Source organism: Lissotriton vulgaris, chromosome 8 (assembly GCF_964263255.1).
Source record: "Lissotriton vulgaris chromosome 8, aLisVul1.2, whole genome shotgun sequence".
Classification (NCBI taxonomy): domain Eukaryota; kingdom Metazoa; phylum Chordata; class Amphibia; order Caudata; family Salamandridae; genus Lissotriton; species Lissotriton vulgaris.
In genome coordinates this window covers 791,806,902-791,832,711 of record NC_141696.1, presented here as the reverse complement: position 1 = coordinate 791,832,711, position 25,810 = coordinate 791,806,902, and the positions used below count along the sequence as shown (strand labels likewise).

The following is a 25,810-nucleotide window of genomic DNA, read 5'->3' as shown; positions in this document are numbered from 1 at the left end:
TCCCCTGGTACTCTAGCACGGGGGGTACCCTGGAGGGGCCACTAACCTGTTTTTGTCGGGTTTTTTTTAACACAGGAAGCAGTTGACGACAGGGGAGAGGAGAAGGCGGATGTTGGCAGGTGGAGTAAATGTAGTTATTTACTGTATGTATTTGACTAATGTGACTGTTTCCCTTCACAGGTAAAAGATCAATGGGATAGCTTGAGCACTTGTTGCCAAGTTTGTTACCAACGACTGACTAATAAATAGGGTGTTGTGGAAGGTGACGATTGATGTATCTGAAAGACACACAATTGATGGACGGAATGCAGAACACATTAAAACATTCACCCCCAGTCAAGAGATCTGGGTTAAATCCATCATTCTTTTGCTCACCCTGCCACCCCAGTTTAGACCTGGCCATATGCAAATCAGTCTTGACCCTGTGCCTCATGGGAACAGTTCAGCCCAAACTGCCAAGCCAGGTCCTCCCTGGACCGGAAACAAGCATCCTAGAAATGGTTTCGGGGTTTCACCCCTCATCAGCCAGGATAGCTTGAATCCAGTGGCACAGTGAGCCAGGGACCCACGTCTGGGCATACCCGGTGCACTTAGGGCCAGAAAGCAAAAGACACACAGTTGATGGACGGAATGCAGAACAAATCAAAACATTAACCCCCACAATGATGTATCTGAACCAGAAACAACGCCTTGGCTAGAGGAAAAAAAAGTTGTTAGGCGGGGGGATTTGACGTTGGAAATACTAGACCTACAGAGGAGACTAACACAGTTCCTATATAATAAAGTCACTGAGATGGAAGACATTGAGATTGTTCGGGTTGCTTGAAAAAATAAGACTGGGCAGGGTGTCTCGAACAGTGCACAAACTTCTCAGAAAGATTGAAGAGAATTACATAATCAGAATTAGGATGGGGGAGGGGGGAGTATAATGAATTTGCAAATGCAGAATTCTGTCAAAATGGTGAATATTTTACATTTACAAAAGTAGTGTTGTTGTAGATTAGTAAGGCACGATTCTTCCTGAAAAACACTTACACATTTGAACATTTTGGTGAAGTGACAAGTACTTTCTCACCGTGTAATGCACACAAGGGCACTCCTGTCAATGGTATAAATATATTTCATGGGTGTGACCATGAAGGAAACTGTAGAAATCAATGAAGTCTGGTAGACAGCCCTAGTAGTTGTAGTTTATTCTTCAAGTCACAGCGTAGTAAATTCCAATATAAGTCTTAGTATAAGCCCCACCAGGAGCAGCCTCCTGGCTGCTCAGCCCATCTTCTCCAACAGCTCCACCTTCAAGTACAAACATCCATAACATTCCAAATGACATCATATAGCTAGAGCACCAGGCAGAGAACCAGGGCCAGGGAGATGCATTACATAAGAAGCAGATTACTACAGAAAAACTTCATCATTTAATAGGAAGGAAAAATATTTCTCCACCGAAGAACATGTTTTCTCTGTGGAGAAATAAAAATAAAAGTACACTAAATGTACCAACACGTTTCCATCAAATTTATGCATGCAGATTTTTCCCTCTGGTGGAAAACATGCATTTGTAAATTTTAGCCCTTGGAGTACTCAAGGGTTTCTTTAAGGGTGTGCAAAATTTGCATAATACGCATTCAAATAATTGTGTGAAAAGAAAAACTGACAGTTTGTGCTATATTTCAGAAAAAAATGTGTCTTTAGATAAATGTTTGATGCAGGGATGCATTTTGCACAAAAGAATTGAGCAAAAAAAACGAAAGCATCGTGAACAACAGCCACTCACAATCTGATGTTTCTGTGAGTTTGCTGTGAGTTTTTAGCACAAATGGCATATATTACACAAAGTGGCATTATGGCAAAATGTTGGTAACAAATTCCAGGAATGCCGGCGTAATTTCAAATTAGCCCAGTCTTAGTTTTTTTGAGCACTCCTGGAATTCTCTTTTAACCCATAAACATCTGAGAATTTGCTCCAGATGTTGAATAATCCTAAAAGAATATTTCTGACATTCATGTAAGGGACCTTGTAACTAGGGCTCTTAGGTTTTAATGGAGAGAAACAGTAAAGATCCATTTACATTTAGACATTAACATGCAGCCCGTCATTGAAAAAAAAAACCTGGAAGAAAAAACAACATTAAAAAAAGAGGTTCAAGCAAATACCTGAAAAGTACAGTATTTTTTATTTTTCACATGAGAAAAATGATAAATATATATTTAAATGTATAAGCCTCTGCACTTTCTGTTCAATGGTGGAGTCACAACTAATGAATATCACAGTTGAAACTAAATAAAAATGTTCATTCTGTAGAACTGCTTGCTAAATTTAAATGAAAAACAAAAAGCAGCAAACACCCACAAAAGATTCCAGCCGTGGACCTCTTGCTTCGTAAAATGCACTTACTAATTAGCAAATAATACTCATCAAACATCAAAAGTAAAAATTTTGATAGAACAATTCTCCAGAAAGAGGATTTTTTAATTTCATGTTATACTTTCATTCATTTACTATGAACAATGGTATTTAAACTTCGAATTGTGTTGTCTACAAAACCAAAATCAAGATACATAGGGGGATATGTACAATAGAAGTGGCGGAGTGAGACATTAGCCATCATGGCTTAACGCCTCACACTGCCACTTCTAAAACGCAAGGCTGCACCATATTGACAACGATATGGTGCAGCCTTGCGTTTTCCCCTGCGATGATGCTACACTTAGCAGTATACCGCCAATGCAGTCACCCTTTCACCATAGTGCAAGGGTGTCTGGGTGCAAGGGAGGATTGTTTATGTGTAGGAGGTGTCCCTTCCTGCACATAAACAATCCTGAAATGCCATTATGGCACTTTCGCGTGTGCTGCTTAATGCAGCACACATGAAAGTCTCAAAATGGCATTTTAAAAAAAGATTGTTTATATACGGGAAGAGGGACCTTCTTGTACATAAACAATCCATGGCATTTAAGTTTTTCGATGTTATGCTGCACAAGGCAGCACACATGGAAAAAGCAAAAACGAAGAGAAATAATACATTTCTCCTCGTTTCGCCAACTTACGACCAGGTTTTACCTGGTCTTAATTTTGGCGCTGCCTCCTATGTACGCTGCCCTTGTACATAGAGGGCAGCGTCAAAATCAATGGGTGTTCATCTCTGCTATTCCATAGTTTAGATTTGCATGGGAGTGAACATGCACTATTTTCCAAACTGAGATCCTAGTATTTTTTAAACCGAGGAGGAATAGAATAATAAACCATTTACATAACAGTGTACATTGTGCCTGTAAATCAGATACTCATTTTAAAGAAATTCAGTCTCTTAACAGCAACTGCACAGCAGATAACTGTAAAAGCAATGTTTGTAAACCTTTCTCTAGAAAGCAAAGAGGCAAACATACTGAAAGATAAATATGCTTACAAAACAAATTGTTCCAAGTTTAAACCGAAGCTGAAAGAGGTCTAAAAGAAGTGAAAGGAAAAGATCAGAGCAACTAATACAATTTTTGGTAATAAAAAGAATATTTTTGTCTGAATGACCTATTCTAGGCAAGACTGATTGTTGAATGCCAGCTCTATTGATTTTAGTTCATGCGAAAATGCATTTTAGTCATTTGAACATCTCATATTCCAATATATCCAAGAGTCTACTGTACGAAAATTAAGAATTGATAGCTATGCTTGAACCTTGTGCTCCCTTTCTCTGATATAACATTTGGCTTACTTTTCAACATAAAAAACTCAACTGCATTTCAAACTAAAACAATTTCAAAAGGTAGAAGTAGTTATCTTGCTTTTGTTCTGCATATTTTTAACAAAGTAATTTCAAAAGTATTCCAGGGAGTCCCAATCATACAAAAAAAATACATATTTGAAGATCATGGAACAATGTTGCAAAATATGCATATATAATATGTATGCTTTAAGGGCAGTTCTCTAAATAAAACAAATCATTAGGACCTATATGGGGGTACAGTGATGCTTAAAATCATGAACTTAGTGCGGTGGAAGCCAAGTCAAATTATGTGCAGGAGACATTGATGTAAAGATCCCCTTTCATGATACAGCGAAACCTATTTGGCAATAAATAATCCATTACCATTTTGTTGTTGAAAGATAAATGTGGCCTGAGCAAAAAGTTCTTAGTTAAACAGGGAATAACACATACCACATGTGTACTCAAACCACCACATGAAAACGTTTCCAGTCTTCACTTAGGATGACCTAAAATAAAATTCTCTGAAAAAAATATGTGCATATAGAAATTGTGGATAATATAAAAATTCCACAGTACTATCTTGCCTTGTCCGATAAAGTACAACTGCCGAACCGTTGCCAGCGCCCCCATAAGCTACATTTACAATGTCTTAACAGGTGCTAGTGAATAAAGTTTCAGAGAAGTCCATTTTCCCACATTATTTTCAGATTCCCGGGGTCCTTGACACTTTTGGCAGCATTATTGTATCCAACTGAATATCACCAGCAGCTAACTTTTCAAGTTTTTTTTTTACTTAAAAGATGTTTAACATTTCACCAAATCAGTTTTGCTGGAGGAAGAAGCAGAGACGACTTCACCGGTCATGAACAATTCCTAGAATAAAAATACATAAATCCATTAGTTGCTGTTGTTAGTTTGCCAAATGCACAGATTCTGCAATTGAAACATTACGCTGTGCCTTGCTGCAAAACTGTTTTAAACATTAGGCTAAACTGAGAAAGGATAAAATACACAATATCTCAAAATGATCCAAGAATAGTGTAGAATTCAAGAATAGTTAATTCACATGATTTTACTAATCAGTCATAATATTGAGGTAATATGAGCAATAAAAGAAATAATACTTTTGGAAAAATTAAAAGTTATACATTAGTTTGAATAAATAAATCAAACACTATAAGACAAGGAAGAAGTATATTCACGAATGTACCATGGATTGGTGAATCTGCACCTAAGGATATTCACAGGGCTGCTACTAACAACTTTAAGCGTTGTGGGCGGGTAATGATTCTAGAAATAACTATCTCAAGAGGTGAGATAACAATTTTTAAAATTACTCTCATTTATTCAATAAACTGAACTTATATTTTGAATACCATTTGGTATTTCATAAACATTTATCAATACAAAATACTATTCTAAAAAAAACACAACAACAAAACAAAAATGTAAAGTTTCATATTTGTAGCAGTCTTCAGCTCACATCCAAGGCCTGCAGCAAGACTGGATAGCAGGTTTAAAATACAATAGATGCAGCAGTAACTGTGGATGAACGTGGTATTATAGTTTCACAACATGCTTCTGTAACAGCTTTCGAAACCACATTGTGTACAAAAACTTACTAAGAAGGTTTATACGATGTATGGTTATAAGCATCCAGAGTAAAGACTCAGGGATATCATTATGAGGTGACATGTCATCCCGCAAATCAGATCCAAACAGTGATGGGGAGGATGTTATGGTTCAAGAGTTTAACATAAATGGAGAATTTCTGTGGATTTTAGATTGTAACCATACCATCTCATCACCTGATATTTAAGAAATGATGGCAAAGTTTCTGAAAGCGACTTTGTAGTTATGATTATTTTGGGTATTCCATAGCCAATGCAATATTTGGTTTGTTATTGACTGTTATTGTCTGACAAATCTGCAAACAATTTGGCAGAGGTATGGTTCTCTCAAGTACAGTTCTTTGCTTTCCCTTGGGATGTTTACCATGTGTTGGAAAGAAATCTGAAGTAGGAGGTGGACGGGAAGGTAGGACACCCAAACCACCATAAAATAAAGAAATGAATTTGGGGAGGGCAAAGCATGAAAAATGTTCTGCCACAAATGTGCAAAGGGATTCATGGTCCCCCTGGGATGTACAGAAGTCCTGTCCCCCGTTCTAAGATGGTAGTCCAGGGTCATCACTTTCAAGAGTTTGCAATAACCATCAGCCTGCAGATCCAGAAGTGATAGCGGGATGCAAGTCCCTGTTTGGAAGAGATGGCAATCAAGCAAGATAGTGGTTGAGCTCACACATGTCAGTACAAGCTCTGCCACCATCTTGCTATGACTGCGATTAAGAAGGCGACTAATTTTGCTAGTTGGGATCACAGGGCACAAGCATTTGCCAGCTTTAAAATAGTTTACGGTTAATCTAAGATGGTGGCTGAGAGAATGGCATTTAAAGGTACAGATAGAAAAAATACATTAAAAAGCATAAACCTCATTGACAAAATGGGCACTAAGGAAAGGGACACTGGTTGCAGTACTTGGCAGATGGATGCACCCTGAAAGCAGAGTCAAATGAAGAGTTTTTAGGTGGCCTGATGGTTAAGCAACGGCATGGCTTTTGGCCACACTCTAAGTCCAGAGAAGAGCCTCATCTAATAGATCTGCTATGCCCCTCCCAGAGTGGGAGCAGGAAGAACTAAACTCACATGGGTCACTGCAGATTTCCACCTACTGTGCTTATAATGCTCACTATCTTGCAACTTATTCTCTTTTGTGCTGATGTCTATATGCAATGCTGTCTTTTCTGGGATTCTATTCAGTTTCTACTTGTTGTTGCCTGCTTTCTGGTGGAGCCTTGTTCTAGTCTTTGTGGGGGCATGAGTAGTAGCGACGGAGGCTGCCAGCTTGTAATAAGGAATGCACTGGGTTTTTGTATATGCCGAATGTCTGGCATAGCCGTAACATAGCACCCTGACTTTCCCTTGTCTTAACCTCCTGCTAGTCCCAACCCTTTCCCATTATTTTACAAAAGCCTGATGGGTGGGTATGGCTAAAGTATGTGTGTAGCAGGTTCTGAGGTTAAGGAGGATGGGCACAAAGGAAGGTCTCGTAACCTGCCCAATGCCAAGTGAATACAGTCAAGAATTAATTAAACACTAAATAGGGTAAGGCTCTATGTGAACTTGAAGTCTCTTTTCACACTCAAAAGGCAGTATGTTGAAGACAGCAAGAAGATCTTGGTTTATCAACTCCAAAAGGGGCTTATGAAGAAGAGGGGAGCTACTCAAACTTTAAAATAGAGCAAGCCTAAGACAGCATGGCTAGCTCAAATTGGAAAAGCCATTTTGATACCACTACAAGGGAGGACAACTTTGAAGTGAGTAGCTTATTAAAAGGTAAAGAATGTGCTTGCAGATGAAGAGGTAGAAGAGGGACGTAAGAACAAACATTTCCAATGTAAAACTTGTATAGAACCAAAGTCCAGGAAATAGAAATAATAACCCTTCACTAGAAATGACCGCTAATATAATATAGCACCGATGCCTCACGTACGATAAATATAGCGTTAACCATCAAATAGGGGTTTGGAACTTAGGTTGGATGATAAGCTTCATAATGAAGTACGATTAACGACTCTTGGGTCATAAACTGCTCAAGAAAATCTTGTTTTCATCTTGTTACGTTTGTTCTGCATTCAGAGACAGAGGTCAAATGCCAGCTTATGTCTTGTTGCAATTTTCTGCTTATTTTATCCTGGTGGTTGTTATTTACTTTTCTTTGTCGGACTGCAAAAATAGAGGATTTTGTAAAAGTGAACAGTCGAACAATTGTGCTGTACAAACACTGACACGAAAGGCTGTGGGGTGTCAAGTTTGTATTCCCAACACAACATATAAATAGCTTGTAAATGGACTGCACAAACATTTCAAACTATATTGCAGTTGTAATGAAAGCACATTTTAGTAATTCTGTATAATGAAAACAAAGATTTTAATAGGATGAAAACCAAACAGATCAAAAAGAGCTTAATAGGATTAAAACAAATCAGATCTCTTTACTTGGTGATGTGCATATTATAAATATTGTTGCTGAAACCCAGTGTCCACAGATTGTAAGTTATATTGTGTTATTGGTAAAATTGTGCGTTTTAATGGAAAATATGCCTTTTGTAAATGACAGTGCCCTACCACATCATGCTTTAGTCATGTATTTATTAAAAGTGAGTTTTTAAACATGAACTGAGAAACATTCCCGCCTCGCCCTGATGACCATGCTATTAGTACACTAAGTAAAGTAAGAGGCAAGTCAGGGTCATGTGTACCTTTATACATGCAGCAAGTCTATTACATCAACCAAAATAGGTTTTTGTTCAGCAGAAATGCTGAACTTGCATATTTGAAGGATAATGTAGAAAAGAGCGTCCATGCGAAATAAAATATTTCTCTAGGATCACACAGTTAAAGGCCAGTTGACGGGTCAAGTACATTACAGTTAGGTCAAGTAGATTATTAAAATCACAAGACCTGTAGGTCTGGTAATATTTTTATGATTTTTCAAGGCAGGTCATTACAGTTTAGCTGAGCATTCACATGCTCACAACATCTCAATCTTGCTATTAACAATAAATGTTTAAATACTTTCAAATGCACACCTTGACTCTACTTCTTGAGCCAGGGCTGAATCCAAAGCTGCATACTACAAAGAGGTTTTGAGGGATTCAGGAAACAGCAATTTGGATGCAAAAAATCCATTAACAAAGAACTTAAGTTCCAGGCAAAGACAATTTTAACTAAAAATCTATTACCTGGATACCACTAAAAGGCATGAATTAAATATAGCAACCAATTAAAGTCTATAGCAATGATACTGTTTGAGAAAAAAGAATCCTTCTGACAGATATAGAACTTGGGGGTGATGAGTTGGTAGAGGGCCTAGCCAATGTGGGGAAAAAGGTCACTGGCAAGTTATCGTCACAATGATTCTTTAGTTTGGTGCAAATGTCTCAAGCGATTCTGATGTGGGCATTATAGGCCCTCTGAGAAGTCACTGGTGCAATGGGGACTACCTCTTGGTCAACTAGATATTTAGGGCCTGATCACGATGACTGTGGGACCGCCCCACCGCCATCGTAATGGAGTTTTCGGCCCGCCACATCAGGATGACGGGCGGAGGGGTGGCGGTCAGAGAGACCGAACGCCACGGATCCGACAGGCTGTTCGTCGGAGGTGAAGTAATACCTACAATGGTGGCGGTGCCTTGCAGGCACCGCTGTAGGTATTTCAATGTCCCTTTCCGCCGGCCCTTTCATGGTGGTGAACCCGCTATGAAAAGGCAGAATGAAATGGATATTGGGGGGCTGTAGTGGGCCCCCTTGCTCCCTGGGCCTCTGACATAGGCCCTGGGGGACACCTATGGTGCCCCTCTACAGATTCCCGCACCATGTAGCAGGCATCGCATGGTGTCTGCCACATAGTGCAGGGATATGTGTCATGTCTATTTTTTGTACTGCGGCATGTGCTGCAGCCTGCAGCACCCACCGCAATACAAATATAGACATTGCGACCGCTGTGATGGAGGTCGCATCCTAATTCAGCTTGCGGACCGCCAACTTGTAGTTGGGTGGTCCCGTTTCCGAACGGATGGCAGTCGGATACAAGTTCGACCACCATCCTAATGGGGCACTTTTAGAGGAATTTCCACACTTGTCTTTCTGTCCTTAACTTCAATGCAGGATGTTAGTGGCCTTAGAACTAGAGATTCTTTTGGCACATCTCATTTAGGTAAAGGAATGCAGCACCCACGAAGTTCTTACAGGGCACTTTCTACTTGAATTGTCATGTCAGCAAAGACTTGCTCTAGGTGTGTAACCAGTGGACCTCTTGCCGTTTATACCAAGGCCATTGAGGTCTGAGTCAATGATGGGACGTCTACTAATTAAGGTGCTACAGAAGCTGGTTGATTTAAGAGCATCGTAGGATTTTGAGTCGAAAACTAGCTCTATCTTGAGGTGGATACTTAGTCAAATGAGTGGGCTGAAAATGAGCGAAGTGGACCCTGTTGTGAGGGACGGACTAGATTAGTCTAAACTGACGATTTCTCAATTTCAAGTGGGAACATTTTTAAAATACAGTAAGTTTCACTTGGAAAGAAAAAAAACCTTCAGTTTATAAGCAGTTATAAGTCTGATATGGTGGGAATAAATCAAAGTGGGTTAAGCAACAATCGCCCAGTGGACATTAGTCTCTGAAACATGCCCATTCCACAAAAACAGACGGTATTAGAGGTCTCACAAAAACAATGTTGTAACATTTTTTAGGGCATCAATGTGGGCGACCTTTTACGGAGTTTTCTTTCAAATAGGCAGTTCAGTGCAATGCATTTGCTTGAAGCCTAAGGGGGCATATGCTGTCTTTGGACCCCTAGAGTTTTAAGCTACATAGAGCAGTGGTTCTTAATCTGGGGTCTTCAACACCTATTTACGGTGTCCCTGGATATTTGTAAAGTAACATTAGCAAATTTATAACATATGTATACATAAAGTACAAGTACAGCAAATCTAGTATGGACTCTTGATGGCCTCAACTAAAGCAGCAATCTTATGCACTGACAAAAATAGAGCATGCCTTAGGAGCAAAAAAACTGTGATTTGCTAAAGTCTACTAGGGTCTAGCATATCGCTTCATATTTTAGAACTAAAACTAGACTGTAAGAAGCTTTAACTTCCCCATTAACAGTAACATTTAAATTTGTGTGTATTTTTTTGTGCGTATGTGTTGGGTTTTGAGGTTCAAACCATAGAAATTGCTTAGGAAGGGGTCAAGGTTTACTCTAGTGATTCAGTGGAGGCTGGCAGAATTTAAATAGTTAGCACAGCTGATGTAGATAGTTGCACAAACACTTAGGAATGAGGTACAGAAGGCCAACACAGTAAGAATGAGGTTCAAGGATTCAGGTACTCTAAATCCTTTCCCTTACCCCTTTCTTAGCATCCATTGAGCCATCCACTCAATCAGTAACTGCTGTTATACAACTCCATGTGGGGGAAAACATGTAGGAACAGTGTGTGGGACCAGTGACACATTAAGAGGAAAAAATCATCTGCATGGTTGCTACAAGGTTCTGAAAGAACTGTGTTTTGGGCAGATTTTTCCGAGTCCTGCTTGCCACCACAGGTAACATTTCCAACCAGTTTGAAAGTAGGAAAAGCAGGACTGCAGAGTAAGGGTTTCTTAGTTACAGAATGTTTTGTACTCTACCATCCACCTCCCCGATCCTAAAAGTAATCACTGGAGTCCATTATAAGATTGTGCAAGTATCAACACATTATTCAGAAAAAAGAGGATTTGGATCTCTCCAGATCACTAGTGCTGAAGAGCCAGGACCCAAATCAAAAAAAAAATAATCAGTCTAAAAAATGCAAATATAAACTTACTTTGTCATAAATTACTCGCACGATCAAAGAGCAGCTTGGACATGTAGCAACCTCCTCTCCATTTTCCAAATCTTCCTGCAACATATAAGGCCAAAGGTAAATAATCTCCATGTCAACGAGTACAAAAAAATAATAATACTTAACATGAAATAAAATGTCCAAAACTGCATCATAGGGTGAAATGTTAAAGAGGGAAATACATGGGGTTTTTTCTTGCCACTATATTGCTCAAAATAAAACTAACTTTTTTTAATGAAACCTTGCAAAGCTTGTTTAATCTTTCCAGAGTATATCAGCCTTTGAACCCTGAACGAGGTCTCCAACTCTCTTAATCCTCTGACTGGCTCCTGGCCTGAATCATTTTAGATCATGAAACTAAGTGGAGGAATTCAACAAATGACTGTCTAGCTGTACGCAATGGTTTTAAGTGCGTGATTTATGGTCGGAGTAATATAATGATACATGGGTATGGCTGTGGGGATTTCATGACTGCTTATTGTCAACGCACTAAGTGAATAACATTTTTGATCTGATTACAATTGTGACTTTTCGACCATTCAATTGGAGATGTTCGCCTGCCCCCAACTGACTATCCAGGCTCTGCCTTCTGGGCTCCATTTAAACCACCTTCAGCTAATCCCAGATTTAGCCTGGGAACTTCTACCACTGGAGCCTTGCATCCTGCGAAGGACTATGAGCCACGAAATAAGGTATTTTACGTCAAAATGGTAACACTGGAATAATAATACAAATATGTATGTTATATTATTGAACAAAGCTACAGCTAGCTTTGCCTCTAATGAAGATATGGCAAGAAAGAGGTGGGTATTTTTACTGACACACTGACTAAGTTTGGAGTAAACTGCTTGCCCAGTACACATCAGTCTCACATTGAACACACTCTGGTTGTTGTACTCCTGCTCTTCTCTTAGTACATATACAGCTGCAGATTAATCCTCCACATGCGATAGGTACACTACTCATCCAAACTTGCACCTGCATGCCATAACAATCCAAGCTTTAGGGAACTATAAGTACCGTTCCCAGGCCATAAAGTAAGACTGACATTTACTGGACATACTGAAGGCCTGCCCATGCAGGGGGCCAGAGGGTAGAGCTGCTGGAGGCCCCAGAAGGTTTACTGGAATACGATCTAGAGTCTATAGACACCGTAAATTGTCTAGAAGGAACTAGAAACGTCTAGGGTGAGAAAAAAAAGCCAAACCAGTGGCCACAGCATATAAATTGGCCAACCAGAAAAGGCAACTAACCAATTTAAAGAGAGGTTAGTAAGAATCGGTGAGCGAGAGAAAGAGAGAACTTGCTGGATGTGGCATTGAGAGTGTTGGAAGGTATCATAATTTAAAAAAGCATTGGCAAAGCCAATAGGATTCCACTATGCAAGATCGATTGCCTTTGTCAATGTTTTTTAAATGTTACACAGCGTTGTGAGCTGCTGTGCTACATAGCTTAAAGTTTAAAATAAAACAATATGATGGAGTCAGACTGCATAATAGCGCTTTATTTTTACTTTAAGCTATGCACATGCAAACAAGTGAAAACAAATATTTTCCCATACTTAATATGCAGTGTATATTCTTGAACAAATGCCCATTGCAGTTACCAGCGTGTCAAAGTGAAACTAGATGGAAGGTAGAGCATGGAGAGGCAATGGCTCTATGGTTAGAGCTGCTGACTTTTAAGCTGGGGAACCAGGTTTAAGTCTCGGCCCTGGCTCAACAGCCGGTGATTCTGGGCAAATCACTTATTACCCTGTGCCTGTATACATTAATGTGTTCTCCTGTAAAGTAACTAGCGCCCATGAAAAGTGCTTCAAGTCCTTCCAGTCAACTTTGTGCCTTATAAAACAAGCTTTGACTAGAGACTGAGTGGGGGAAGCTGAGGAGTTGATGTCTTTGGTTGACGTTTCGGTCTTGTCTGTTTACATCTGTAAGAGCATCATCAGGACTAGAATTTCATCAAGTAAAACCCCTTAGATACACTTGGTGTATGGAGCTGATCTTCGTGTTGGGTGTTATTTGAACAGAAGGATCTGCTGTAGCTCTTATAAACAATGAGAGCTGATTAAGTGTTGTCGTAGTGCTGGTATCTTTATTTCCAGGTAAACGAATGTAATATTTTTAAAGAGTGGAAAACGAGTATAGGGTCAATCTCTCGAGCAATCCCTCGCAGTTTCAAGTTGACTAAAGCAACGATCTAAGGGGTTTTACTTGATGAAATTCTAGTCCTGATGATGGTCTTACAGATGTAAACAGACAAGACCGAAACGTCGACCAAAGACATCAACTCCTCAGCTTTCATGCACTGGAGGACACCTTTATTCATCTTTGATTTTGGTCTTCTTCATCAATTTTGTTGGAGCTTATGAAATGTTATGAACTGATTAGTTAATGGATATATACTGCTTTTCATGACTTTTATTCAAAGTTTTGTTCTATTATTTGTCCCCACGATTTGTTCCTTGGGATTTTTTTCTAATACAATTTACTCTACACATAACCTTCTTTGCCCGTGTGCTTTTTCACTCTTTGTTCCATTTTTTATTAGATTGAATACCTTTGATCAACTGTTCACCAATGCTTAAGTAATCCTGTGGATACATTGGGCTTAATTATTTAATGAGCCTACGATTGAAACATACTGAAATCATATTAAAAGAGTTAAGAAACAAAATCCCTTGTAGTCACCCTCTACATAAACCAGTCATTGCCCAAGCCTACAAGGGTCTATTGGGTTTCCCCACGTTCTTAAGATTGAGTGGGGAAAGGGCATGCTCTGACGAAAGCGAAGTGGTGGGAAAGACAGGCCTGTAACGAGCAGGGAAGGGGCATTTTAACAACATAAGTGAGGTGGTGGGAGGGATGGGCAAGCAACGAATAGAATAATAATAAAGTATGTACAAGTGTGCGGCCAGTGGAAGGATACTGGCACCCAGAAGCAGAACTTGGTCCACACTCCACACCAAGAATAAAGACGTGAAGCAGAGTAAGAAAGGAGGCAGGAGGAGGCACTGACCAACAGGAAGAAAGGAAACGAGAATGACATGGGAGGCAAGTAAAGGTAAGTAATGGGCAAGCTCTAAGCACCTTTTAAGACTTTTGTTTTGTTACAAGAGATTACTCACGCACAGCACAATCGCGGTGTAGGCAAAACATAAAACGTAAGCGCACTATGCAGTTGACCTGCTTTTGTAGGAGTCACAATACAGCAGGTGCAGAGAGTGTATGGGGGTCAAGCACAGTTGCAGTATGATCAAGAATTCAGTTTTAAAATGTGGCTGCAGCGCAACATGGATGAGGACATATTAGGTTAAGTGCACATTACGGTAGTAGCTGGAGAGTGGGTGAATAAGCCAGAGCACCATTTTCACCAGAAAATGGCCAAGGAAAGAAAGAAAAAGCAATGGCACTTAAAAGCTGTACAGGCACTGAAAAATGTATTCATATAGCACTTACAACCCCTCACAAGGACTCTAAGAACATTTCGGCGAGTAGCATGCTACTCTGGAACCCAAAAAGGATTAGTGGTGAATTAGTATAAGGAAATATGAAATGTAATTTAGTGGTGGACATGCAAATCTGTTAGTTGGGTTGAAAAGGATTGTGGGTGGATAGAAGACAAAAGGGTCTAGAAAGTGGTTATTTTGAGCTTATAGCAGTAGGAGGAGGTTTGGGATGAGTAAAGGAGAGATGAAGGGGGAAAGAGTCTCCAGAAGTGGGTTATGGAGAAAGATGAGGTATCGGATGGGTCTAGGAGGGATACATGAGGGGAGGGCTTAGAAAGGCTTGTTTAGGAGATCTGAATAGTAAAAGAGGTTTGAGATGATGAAAAAAGCAGTAGAGAAGGGAAAAGTCTAGAACGGTTATTTTAGGGATCAAAGTAGTAGAATGAGGTTTGGGATACGTCGGAGTGGAGATAAGGGATATATTGAGAGGTATAGGGTGGGAAATAGGGTAGTATATCGGAGAGAGTAGTAGAATGAGATTTGGGATGAGTCAAAGAGTGGAGGTAAAGGATGTATTGAGAGGGGTATAGGGTGAGATATAGGGTAGTGAATTGGAGATACTGAATTAAGAGTAGAGTAATAAATATAAAGATAAATAATTACATGGATGGTATTTATGTATAAGAAAGGTAATATATCTAGATTTAATAAACTCAGAGTTTCAAGTGTTGCAGTACTTTAATTTATTATTTGGTTATATGCATGTGTATATATATGCATGTGTATATATATATATATATATATATATATATATATATACACGCATATATATATTTTCTTTTTAATAATTAAATTGTAAAACAATTGTAGATAAATAATTAGGATAAACATTTTCCTATCTATGCAGTGATCTATATACAAGGTGAACATAGGATATAACCATAGGTTATATGTAAAAAATGTAAGCAGACCTAACGAATATCAATATATTTATAAACATAATTATTATAAACATTTTTACAAAAGAATACACATACCTAGATACATGCATATAGTCCAAATAAATGCTTATACACACACAGGGGTATGCTGTACATGTATGTTTTAGTATGGTAGTTAAGTTTGAACGAGTGAACTCTTTCGTAGTCTTTTAACGATAAGATAGTTAGTCGTAGATCTTATGTTTGGGGGTAAAGAGTTCCATAGTTTGGCTGCTTGAACAAAGAAGGATGTGCTACCTATGGTTTTTATCTTATGTGGTGGGATTTTGAGGCGAGGTGCTAAAACAGAGCGGAGGTTCCTTTGTTGAATGTATTTGGTGATTTTTTCCTGATGAATATCGGCCCTTTTCCATGTATTGCTCCTTGAGTGACACAAAGCAGCTTGAATGTGGATCTTCTGGCAACCAGTAACCAATGTAGGGCCTTCACGGCAGGGGAGATGTGGGCTTGTGGCTTTACATGTAGGAGTAGACTGGCAGCAGTGGTAGTCTTTTAATAGTTGTTAAAGATGATGCATGGTAGATGCTTTTGGCGTAATCGAGTTTAGACACTACAGAAAAAGATAGTAGCCTGGAGCTTGTGTGGAAATCCTAGGTGGTGAACATGAGTCAGAGAGTTTTTATAGTAAAAAAAAAAAGTTTGATCTTGCTAGTTCGTCCACTTGGGCACTCATTAATGGTAATCTAGAGGTTTCTTACTTCTTTAGATACTTTGGGCAGTGTTCTCAGAACATCAGGCCAGGCAGAGAGTGGGTCATAATTTTTCCAATCGCCATATGTGAGTGTTTTCAGTTTGGAAGCATTCAATTTGAGAAAGCTCCATGTCATCCACTGATTAACAGCTCTGAGGTAAGTGAAAATGTGTGAGTTTCCAGTGTCTTTCGGGGCTTTCCAGTTTAAGGAGTATTTGTGTGTCATCTGCATAGTTATAGCATGTGAGGTCAAATTCAATAATCATTGCCGGTAATTACTTCATGTAGATGTTGAAAAGCATGGGCCTAGAGCAACCCCTGATTTTGTGAAGTACAGTTTGGATGATAAAGGGGGGTATGGATTACATTTGTTCTGTTTTGAAGGCAGGGTGTGATCCAGTCAGGAGCAGTCCCCTCTCTGACGACTTCGTAGAGTCTTTGAATTAGAGTGTCATGGTCAACTGTGTCAAAGGCAGCTGAGAGGTCCAAGAGAAATGGTGCTGGAAGATATGCTGAAAGTTCGATAAAAGGTGAATGCAAGTGGGGTCCAGCATGTGAATTTTCCATTTCTGTTCTACACATGGGGGAACCCATAGCATCTATATGCACCAAAGACAAGGCATTCGGTGAAAACAAAGAAGTCCACAAACATTGCAAATCCATACAGAAGTGCAGAATCCTGCTTTTAACACAGACATGTGACATGAACATAGTGATAGGCAGAGACAAGGTTGATGCCCGATGAAATCAAACTGGCAGTGTCAACCATTTTGAAGACTTACTTGAGACTATTGACCAATTACCACTAAAGAGAGATGCCCAACAGCCAACAAGTTTGGAGACAAGCTTCACAATTTCACAAGAAGACCCGACTGTTAGAGTAAGCAGGAACCTTATATATGCACCCAACAACCCATCAGTGGCAAGGCAAAAAATGATCATGATTGGGCCAGAAAGAATGTTCTTTCAAGTAGCAGCCATTATGTAACTTCATTGTGTCACTGCTAGCAGCTGTACAGAAAACATCCTGGTCATTACAATGACAGATACACCTCCTCTCATTTCCGGAGGGGAGTCAGTGAATGATGAGATAGACCAAGTGCACTGCTTGGTATCTTACAACTCCATTGATGATGCAACTGAATTGTTGAAGGCTAGGGGAAAAGGGCGCTAATGGCAAAGGCAAGCACAGAGTAAGCAGTTCAACAGTCCACCTAGCAGCTACCACCTCCTAGACTGTCAAGTACACAGACAATCCTACTTTGACAAGTGTATGCCAAAGGGGTACTATTTTAACTTCAAACGTTTGCAGAACCTCTTCTTATAGAGAGTCGCAAATATTTCCTATGCATTTGTCCTATTTTTATCCTATCCCGAGCCACAAACTGCCCCAAAATAGGAGACCACAAAATATTAGGAATCGTGTCTTCCATCCGAACGGGAATCATTTCTGGCAGTCTTTTGGGGAGGGTTTCCTACCACAAGCCCCGCTCTATCCGATACAACCCCATTGGAATAGGTTTAGCGTCCTCGAGGAGGTGGATTGACTCACGCAGCCATGCACACCCCCAAGAGAACACAAAGAAGGCAACCCAGAGGAAGGCGTTGTAACTCAGGAAAAGCCACTACCCTCTGATAGCTCTGTGACTCTCTCCCCTCAAGTCACAATGATGGAGGAGACAAAGGTTGATCAGAGACTGAACCAGGTACTACCAAATGAACGAGGGGGAGAAAAGGATAAAGTAAAGGACGGGGAAGGTAGTATAAAAATACTCTCGTGGAATGTCGCAGGCCTAAAAAGTAAGCTACCTATACCTGATTGGTCCTCCTTTATGTCCACTTATGATATCTGCTTAATGCAAGAAACCTGGTCCCTTGAGACTAATGAAAACCCTGGTTTTGCAACCTATGACATCCCTGCAGTCACAGGAGGGAAAGGCCGCCCTTCGGGTGGCCTTGCTATATGGGTAGGTCTACACTTAGGCATGCAGGGCGTACAGGTGGACACACACTCGCCTGATATCCAATGTGTTTTGCTAACATCTGTTGGCGGATCCACACTGGCTATTATTAACATCTATTCAAGGCCCACTATGAATGGAAAAGAATCGAGCACTATTCAAGCGCTCAATCATTTCCTTCAGTCACTTGACCCTGCGACCTCGATCATCCTAGGCGGTGATCTGAACTGCCAGTTCGAGCCACTGGGCGGATCTGAGTTGTGTGAGGAGGATGAGGTTGACTTGCTTTGGCAAATTCCCGCCTTAAAAAGAGCCCCAGTAAAGGCCTGGACCCCGTTTGTCTTACAAATTAACGCCTTGACCCTTGCAATGTCTCTGCGGGCATGCAATGGAAGGGGCAACAATAAAAATTCCGGCCTGCCCACATATAACAGGACCAATCGAACTTCCACTATTGACTATCTTATGATGGAGGCTAAAGACTGGGGCAAGTTTAAAGATTTTGAAGTTGTCCCAAGGCATGACAGTGACCACAATGCCTTGGTATTATCGCTTAAACCTGGTGCATTTGGATTGACTAATCCTGCCTCTAACTCCACCCTGGTACCCCCACCATATATTAGATCTAATAATAGGAGAAGAGTTAAATGGCCTTCTTGCCTAGACTCTCCTACCAGACTTGCACAAATCTACCAGTTAGCTGTCCCATTAATAAGTGATATGGGAAATTCCACCTCCCATGGGCAGACTATAGAAATCCACAGAAAGTTAGTTGAGAGTCTTGGGGAAGTATTTTATCCGGTTAGTGGGACTAAGTCGCGCCGGAATAAAACGCATCCCTGGCACAACCATACATGCAAAAACCTTAAGAAAGACCTACTTAAGGCTATTAAATCTAAGGATGTCATTAAAATTAGAACAACTAGACTGTTGTACAAGAAGGCGCTCATTAGAGCAAAGAGTGAGTGGGAGGAATCTAGGTGGGAAGAGTTGAGACAGGCACTGCTTCTAAAAGATTCAAAGACCTTTTGGCTAATTGTCACTTCTTCAGTGATAGGTGAGAGAGACATTGGGGTCTCGAACATCGCCCCTATAGTGTGGGAGGCTCACTTTAAGTCACTTTACACAAGCCCTGAGTTGGAGGATAGTGGGTGGCTGCCCCAGGGGGAGATTTCAGAACTGGCTCTGGCTACACGGGATGATGTGCCTCGGGACCTCCGGCATGAGAGTCGACTGCCGGGGGCCCCGGGGACTGGGAGTTTGGTCCTTTGTACCCGCATGACTCGGGACCCCTTGCATGAGTACCGACTGCTGGGGGCCCCGGTCACTGGGTCTTTTCCTTGTCAGAATCTTACTTCTGAACGGGTCTCCGAGACCTTGGCTGCCCCAGACCCCCCGCATGAGAGTCGACTGCCGGGGGCCTTGGGATCCGGGACCTCGAACTCCCGTACCTGCACACCCTGGGACCCCCTGCACGAGTGTCGACTGCAGGGGGCTCCGGGTTTAGGGACTTCCCCTTATAGAACCCATGGCTCTAACCGAGCTTCCGAGCCCCCCATGGCCCCAGACCCCCCGCATGAGTGCAGACTGCCGGAGGCCTCGGGCCCTGGACTCGGACCCTGTCCTGCAATAGTAAAAAAAGATGCCCCTACTGGAGCCCCCACTTACTGTCCAGATAACATCACACTCAGGGAAGTTGAACTGGCAATTGAGAAATTGCTCCTGAATAAGGCCCCGGGCCTGGATAAGCTTCCTGGAGATCTTTTTAGATCTCAGCCAAAGATCTGGGCCCCATATTTGTTGGTTCTGTTTAATGCTGTCCTACGGGGATCCCCAGTCCCTGAGACCTGGCTGGGGGCAGAGATTCTTCCAATTTTTAAAAAGGGTTGGCCGCTTGCTCCATCAAACTATAGACCAATTAGTCTACTCGATACCACTCAGAAGTTGATGGGCCGAATTCTGCTGGAGAGGCTACTGGGCTGGATGGAGGAAAACAAAACTTTGACCACCCTCCAAGCCGGTTTTAGATCAGGGGTCTCGATCTTGGACCAGATCTTTCGACTCCAGGTCCTATACTGGAAAACTGCAAGAGTAGAGGGTGGCAGCCTCTACCTTGTCTTTGTGGACCTGCGGGCCGCATTCGATCTGGTCCCGAGGGAGAGGCTCTGGACGGTGCTGGAGGAACTTGGTCTCCCTCCTTCTTTACTAGACTCCATAACCCGGCTCCACACTGGGAATTATGCCCAGGTGAGATGTGGGAAGAACGGGGAATTATCTGATCTTTTCCCTGTCACACGAGGATATGCCAGGGCTGCGTACTAGCCCCTACCCTCTTTAGCTTATATGTCAATGGCCTGATAGACAGACTTAATTGTGTCAAGGACAATGATGCACCATGCCTGGTCACTAGCAGGGTGCCCGCTCGGATGTTTGCGGACGACACCTTGTTGTTGTCGCGGACATCATCGGGCATCCAGCGGGTTCTGGATGGGTTTGTTTCTTTTTGCGCCTCGCGGGGTTTGGAGATCAACTTGGAGAAAACCAAGTTTATGATCTTCAACCCCCCCCGAGGCACACCCGCCCCAACCCTACATTGAACGGAACCCCCCTTGAGAGAGTCAAGACCTTCACATACTTGGGAGTGACTTTGACAGAACAATTCACATGGGACCAGCAAGTCTCTAAATCCTCCCTGAGACTAGCACAGATAATGGGTGGCTTACGCAGATTTTGCAGTGCCTCATCCTTTAAACCGGTTACCCCTGCCCTAGAGATATATAAAACACAGGTCAGGTCTGCAGCCTTATATGCAGCAGAACTCTGGGGACACACCAACACATGTAACCTAACGAAAGTGGAACATTCTTTCATGCGGCATTTGTTTGATCTCCCGCAAAGTACGCCTCGGCTCCCATTACGCTTGGACCTGGGCCTGGAACCTATTACTGAGCTGGCGGCAGCCCGACCTCTGCTCTATTGGAGAAGGCTATGGTCTGTCCCGGAGCTGGAACCGTTTAGAGCAGAATTCAAAATCATTTGGGGGCAGTTAAAGACCAAGAACATACCATGGCTGGCACATGTTAAGTCCCTTTTCTACCAAATTGGCCTTCCCCAACTTTGGGATACACCGGAGGATAGCTGTTTGAGGATCCAAAGGACTGTCCTGGTGGCAACTGTAAAAGCGCACAATTTCAAATTGCTACATTGCTCAAATTCCCTGGGCAGACTATCCAATGAGTTCCTCACAACCAAAGTTGAATTCAGGATGGAGGCGTTCCTGGACCTGGTGCAACCTCCACTGGCAAGAAAGCTATACATTCAACTGAGACACGGCTCTCTACCAGTCGGGGAATTCACTTCAAGATGGGCAAAAGCGACGAAGGCTAACTGCCCTGCCTGCAATCATGCCAGGGAAGACATTATACATATCCTCTTTTTCTGCCCAGCATATGGTGAAATTCGGAAGTGCTGGATCATCCCACTTTGCAACAAGCATTGGAAATGCAATAGGTCTCGCAGTAGGAAAGTTTGAGCTATAGGTGTTATTTATTTTTTTGTTTTTTATTTATGTGTTTTTTCTAAATAGCTAAATTAATAGCTTTCTTATTTACAAAGCCAATAGTTATAATTTTTGTAAATGTGACACCTCTAGCATTTGTAAAGCAACATGTTTTGTATTAACGGGACTTATATGTGACTTATATGTATTGATATAAAAAAAATCAATGGCTTTAAAAAACAATTAATAATTAATACGTAAATAAAATGGATTTTATTTTATATTGCCAATAGCTTAACGTTTATTAAATATATTTAGTGAAGATGCTGTGGTTGCGCTGAGTGAGGGTGAGTGAGGGTGAGGGTGAGTGAGGGGTTGAGGGTGAGTGAGGGTGAGGGGTTGAGGGTGAGTGAGGGTGAGTGAGGGTGGGTGAGGGTGGGTGAGGGTGGGTGAGGGTGGGTGAGGGTGAGTGAGTGAGGGTGAGTGAGTGAGGGTGAGAGGGTGAGGGGTTGAGGGTGAGTGAGGGTGAGGGGGTGAGGGGTTGAGGGTGAGTGAGGATGAGGGGTTGAGGGTGAGTGAGGATGAGGGGTTGAGGGTGAGTGAGGGTGAGGTGTTGAGGGTGAGTGAGGGCGAGGGTGAGTGAGGGTGAGGTGGTGAGGGTGAGGGGTTGAGGGTGAGTGAGGGTGAGTGAGGGTGAGGGGTTGAGGGTGAGTGAGGGTGAGGGGTTGAGGGTGAGTGAGGGTGAGGGGTTGAGGGTGAGTGAGGGTGAGGGTTGAGGGTGAGTGAGGGTGAGGGGTTGAGGGTGAGTGAGGGTGAGGGGTTGAGGGTGAGTGAGGGTGAGGGGTTGAGGGTGAGTGAGGGTTGAGGGTGAGTGAGGGTGAGTGAGGGTGAGTGAGGGTGAGGCTGAGGGGTTGAGGGTGAGGGTGAGGCTGAGGGGTTGAGGGAGAGTGAGGGAGAGTGAGAGTGAGGGAGGGGTTGAGGGTGAGTGAGGGTGAGTGAGGGGTTGAGGGTGAGTGAGGGTGAGTGAGGGTGAGGGTGGGTGAGTGAGGGTGAAGGGTTGAGGGTGAGTGAGGGTGAGGGTGAGTGAGGGTGAGTGAGGGGGAGGGTGAGGGGTTGAGGGTGAGTGAGGGTGAGGGGTTGAGGGTGAGGGTGAGTGAGGGTGAGGGGTTGAGGGTGAGTGAGGGTGTTGGCTATTGTGCGCCGGGGTTTACACTACTTCAGTTAGGGCCGCACACTGCATGTCAGAGAAGAGAGAGAAGGGGAAGGGGGAGGAGAAATGCGACACGGCGGGCAGGGGAGGGGGCGGAGCGGGGAGAGGGAACAGACGGAGGGAAGGCAGATAAGGGGAGGGGGGAGGAGAAATGCGACACGGCGGGCAGGGGAGGGGGCGGAGCGGGGGCCTACGTGTGTGATTAAAAAAAGATCAGAATAAACCATGTTTGTGGGCTGGGTCTGCATGGCGATGTTGAAAGCTTAATTTGCTGTGTTTAATTTGGGGTTGAAAGCAATGTGGGAAAGAGGAGAGGAAGTGAGCAGGCAGACACAGAAGCAAAACAGTCTGTGTAGCTGCCTTTAAAAGAGTGGCGGAAATGTCAGGGGGTCTCGAGGAGCCCCTGCAGGATGAGGTAAAGGTGTTTATCAAAGAGGCATTGAAAGGGTTAGCTCACCCCAGTAGGCAGTTGTCTGTCCTTGAGAGACATTTCAAAGGCATTTGCGGGCAGACCTGGACTCTGTGAGGGCTCATGGAAGGGCTGGATGTTTACACCAAGAGGCTCACTGAGGTCATCAAAGTGTTGCCACCAAAGTGATTGCGGGCGCTTAATGAGATGTATACCTCTCGGGTGGCTTTGGTGGAGGGGGCTGGTCTGTACTCCTGCAGTCTGACTGGCGAGCGGCAGAAAGAAAATACTGCTTTTGTATGCGTTCGTTTGGAACGGCTTGGCTTCCATGTTAATTTGTAGTGGGTAAGGCAGGGGCACTCGGAGCCCTGACTGGCTATATTGTGTGCATTTGGGTGGACCTGCGCCGGTTACCAGTCTTTGCACTGGTGGGGACGAGCTGCTCCTTTGACTGGTTTTCGAAGCACTTGTTCACAAGTGGGACTGTCGAACCTAATGTTTAGTACGTTTCGCAGTTGGTGTGCTTATAGGACGATATTCCTCAAGAAGACCTGGACATATGGAGGCTAAGAAGTGACGCAAGAGACTGCATGTTTTGCAGTCCCGTCAGCAAGATAACGCAGTCACAGATCCTGGGTCAAAAATAATACTTATGTTTTCGCTTGTAATATTGTATGCAGCGTTTTTTTGTTTTTTTACATACTAGCAAGTTGTTACTCTTCAAGAAACTGAGGATGCAAATGACTAAATACAAATATAAACAAGGCAGGCGGCTGGGGGGAGGAGAAATGCGACGCGACCAGGCAGGGGAGGGGGCGGAGCGGGGGTGTGGGAGGAGTGCGGGAACAGACGGGAGGGGAGGAGAGTAGGAGGAGGAGTAGGGGAGGCACGGCCTAGCGGCCGTGCAATCAAGAAGTGAGGGGGCGGGAGAGTAGGCAAGGCAGGCGGCTGGGGCCATGTGCACGCGCTTTTAAGCTCAATGCGCATGCGCATTGAGCTTAAAAGTCACGGGCACTGCAAGGAATCGCCACGATTCCTTGCAAGTTGGGGAAAGAGTGGATAAGTCCCAATACTCTCGCTTGCTCGATGCGCATGCACATCGACAGGCGAGACCTAAAAACTTGGGCTTTAGGCACTGTGCTCTTGCCTGTAGAGTCTTAACCTAAGACACTACCCCCCCCCCCATTGTCTTTGCTGTTTCCCGGTTTCTTGTCGGTATGTGAAGAAGATCCGCAATAATCGATAAGGACTAAGGGACGATTGCTTTTACTCTTAACTACTCCTTTGATATCCATTGTTTAATAACTTTTTAACTCGATGTATTTATATTTTAATATTGTGCTTGTATATATTTTATTGCACTTTCATGGTCTTTGACCGAAATAAAGTTATCAAAGTGAAGTAACTTCAAACTCAGAACAGGCAGCGTCTTCAATGTCGGAAACTACATTACCTGAATGATTACCTCTTGTGGAAGAGACAGACTCTGACCAATTCACCACACTACTGGAGCCTTCAAAATGTTAACAGCCTCACTATAGTCAAGTCAAAATTTGTATAGCGCACTACTCAAGTGCCTCTCAAGGCGCTTGAGGGGGGGGGGGGTTAGTTACTTATCAAATAGCCAAGTTTTGAGTTGTTTTCAGAATGAGAGTTGATTCTGTGTAAGGCGGAGGTGGGTGGGGAGAGAGTTCCAAGTTTTGGCCGCTAAGTAGGAGAAAGATCTTCCTCCCATGGTGGTTCTTCGGATGCGTGGAATCGCGGCGAGGGCTTGATTGGACGATCGTAGTTGGCAGGTGGGGGTGTAGAAGGTCATGCGCGTGTTGAGGTATATGGGTCCTAGGTCGTAGAGGGCTTTGTGTGCGTGGGAGAGGAGGCGGAATGTTATTCTCTTGTTGACGGGGAGCCAGTGAAGGTCTCTCAGGTGACCGGATATGTGATTGTGGCGGGGTATGTCTAGGATGAGTCTGGCAGAGGCGTTCTGAATGCGTTGGAGTTTTTTCTGTAATTTGGCTGTGGTTCCGGCGTAGAGGGTGTTTCCGTAGTCCAGACGGCTTGTGACAAGTGCTTGGGTGACCGTCTTTCTTGTTTCGGTGGGGGTCCATCGGAAGATCTTTTTGAGCAAGCGTAAGATGTTAAAGCATGATGATTAGATGGCGTGGACTTGTCTGGTCATCGAGAGAGAGGAGTCTAGAATGAATCCCAGGTTGTGAGCATGGTCCGTTGGTTTGGGCGCGCTGCCTAGGGCCGGTGGCCACCATGAGTCGTCCCATGCGGAGGGGGATGACCCTAGGATGAGGACTTCCGTCTTGCCTGAATTCAGTTTTAAGCGGCTGTTCTTCATCCATTCGGCTACGTCTTTCATCCCTTCGTGTAGGTTGGTTTTGGCGGTATTTGGGTCTTTGGTGAGGGAGAGGATCAGCTGTGTGTCGTC

The 25,810-nt window shown here is 43.0% G+C and overlaps 1 protein-coding gene across 1 annotated transcript in view; it reads right to left on the bottom strand.

The window, feature by feature from the left end:
• Window positions 1-2,154: 2,154 nt before the first annotated feature.
• The window catches only part of DPH3 (diphthamide biosynthesis 3), a 46,870-nt gene continuing 23,214 nt past the window's right edge, over window positions 2,155-25,810 (bottom strand). The window contains exons 2-3 of the mRNA XM_086934669.1: window positions 11,140-11,214; window positions 2,155-4,580 (exon numbers count right to left, since the gene is read on the bottom strand). Coding sequence (XP_086790795.1) covers window positions 4,512-4,580; window positions 11,140-11,214 — 144 coding nt within the window. The 3' untranslated portion in view covers window positions 2,155-4,511. The remainder of the gene's footprint in view (window positions 4,581-11,139; window positions 11,215-25,810) is intronic.